A 2,044-nucleotide genomic window follows, 5' to 3' on the forward strand; every position below is an offset into this window, starting at 1 on the left:
TAAACAGGTCCAAGAAAGTCAACTATCAAATAAGGCAAAGTTGTGTCCAGAAAACACAAAGGCCAAGTAGTACCCTATAAAAACAACCGACCTATCAGTGTACAGTGTAAATGATATAACCAAAAATAAACTTTCAGTTAACGACATATTTACTACCTAATATTTTAAAAGTCAGGTTATACAATAATTAATTAAGATGGCTTGGAATAATGTATGTAGATAAATTACAAGACAAATTTACAAGTTAATTTACTCTGAGTAGACACATTATACAGAAAAGAAACACAGAAATATAAGTTTTCAGGGTTTGGAGGTATAAGCATCAAATAAATGTATTTGAATTTGAAAGTAATCTGATACTTGCCCTAGAGACCCTTTGACTCTCGAAACTACTGTAGGTTTTTCCAAGTGTCTATCTACCTTCTTTAGTCCCTTCGCCAGTCTTCGCTTTGTTACTGCTCTTTTCTGGAGGCAGCTTTGCGCTCTCCCCTTCTTTCTCCTTGGCTTGCTTTTCAGCAGCTTTCTGTGTGTCTTCACTCCGTTTCGAGTACTCCACCTTCCTGTCCACCTTTTCCTTTCTCTCCTTCTTTCTTTCTCCCTTTTCACTGCCGTCTGGCTTCTTTTCACCTTTGTCTGTTGACTTGCTTTTTTGCTCACTGCTTTCCGGTTGGACATCTTTATTTAGCACAATGAAATTATTATTCTCCTTTGCATGATTTTTAGTTTCTTCAACTGGACAAGGGAGGTCATTGAGCTCTTCGGCCTTGGGGGCGGTTCCCGGCACCTCCCCTGCAGAGTCAGGTGGCGGCGGCTCCCTGTCGGTGGCGAGGTCCTCTGCAGCTCTTTCTCTGTCAGTGCTGGTGTCAGCACTCGGCTGAGATGGGAGCTTTTTGGATGCTCTGTCACTGGGCTTGGCGGTTGATGCCTCTGTGGAGGCCCTGGCAGCATTAGCTTCTTGGTTAAGAGAAGTGATGGTTTCCAGTATTGACATGGCGTCACTGGCTACATTAGCGCTGGGCCCAGGAGCAGGAACACCTTAGAGGAAAGACAAGGTTTAGAATGATCTTGTGCAGAAAGCAAACACCTCAAGGAGTCGACACCAATGGCACTGTCACCTTTATGTGATGCACACGCTGTGTGGACCATTTGTGCCCCTGCTTTCCTGTTCCAGCGCGAGTCCATACCATCTTCTCCATTCTCTGCCCCTCTCCTACACTCTCCTGGGAAGGGCACCATGAAAGTCTTAGAACAGTCTAGTTCCCTGAAGAAGACTCCTTTCTCTAATCACTGTGGTTCTTCATACTATTATGACACACACACATACATACACTCCATTACTAAAATGTGTATTATTTTTATTAATCTAGTAGAAAAAGAAATATTGTGCTACTTGAAGAATCTGGATGATATTTAAAATAAACACAACTTCACTAGCATGGCCAAACAGAGAAAAGTTTTAAAGGACCAACCACCCCTAGCTCGAGACTCAGTTCAAGAAGAGAGCAAGGCACCTTGTGTGACGACAGCAGAGTCGGGCTTCTCCTCCTCGGGAGCTGTGCTGCCACTGGCTTCCTCCTTGTGATTTAGTGTGGCCAAAAACTCATGCACAGCCTTCTCCACCTGAGGTCTAAACGTGTGGTTGATCTTTGGATCCACAACCTGAGAAATAATTCGGTCGATACCAGACTCCAACATTCCTGATCTGGAACACAGGATAAGTTACACAAAAGTGAAAAAATAATTTTATATTATTTATATTGATTACTCTGAAATAAAACGGAATCTGTTATACATGTGTTAAACCTTAAACTGTCCAATCTGTGCACCTGGATATACAAAAGAATAGGCAATGGACCATGAGTTTCAGGCTATAGTGGCATCTAGACACACCACACTACAAAAAAGTCTGTCAACTTGACCACCACTGGGCCGATGGGGGAAATACTGAAACAGACAAAGCAAACACCCCCGAGGACTAGACACAGTGCACTATCCAGGCTCCAGGCGTGTGGGGGACGCTCATCTCCCCCCCAGGACTAGACAC

The 2,044-nt window shown here is 43.6% G+C and overlaps 1 protein-coding gene across 1 annotated transcript in view; it reads right to left on the minus strand.

Moving 5' to 3' along the window:
* Window positions 1–2,044, minus strand: part of BOD1L1 (biorientation of chromosomes in cell division 1 like 1) — a gene marked incomplete at its 5' end in the record, with an annotated part of 58,739 nt that overhangs the window by 44,858 nt on the left and 11,837 nt on the right. The window contains 2 exons of the mRNA XM_023508193.1: window positions 421–1,035; window positions 1,512–1,702. Of these exons, the coding sequence (XP_023363961.1) occupies window positions 421–1,035; window positions 1,512–1,702 (806 nt within the window). The remainder of the gene's footprint in view (window positions 1–420; window positions 1,036–1,511; window positions 1,703–2,044) is intronic.

This window comes from Otolemur garnettii, unplaced genomic scaffold (assembly GCF_000181295.1).
Source record: "Otolemur garnettii isolate 467f Iridium unplaced genomic scaffold, OtoGar3 scaffold00228, whole genome shotgun sequence".
NCBI classification, from domain to species: Eukaryota; Metazoa; Chordata; class Mammalia; order Primates; family Galagidae; genus Otolemur; species Otolemur garnettii.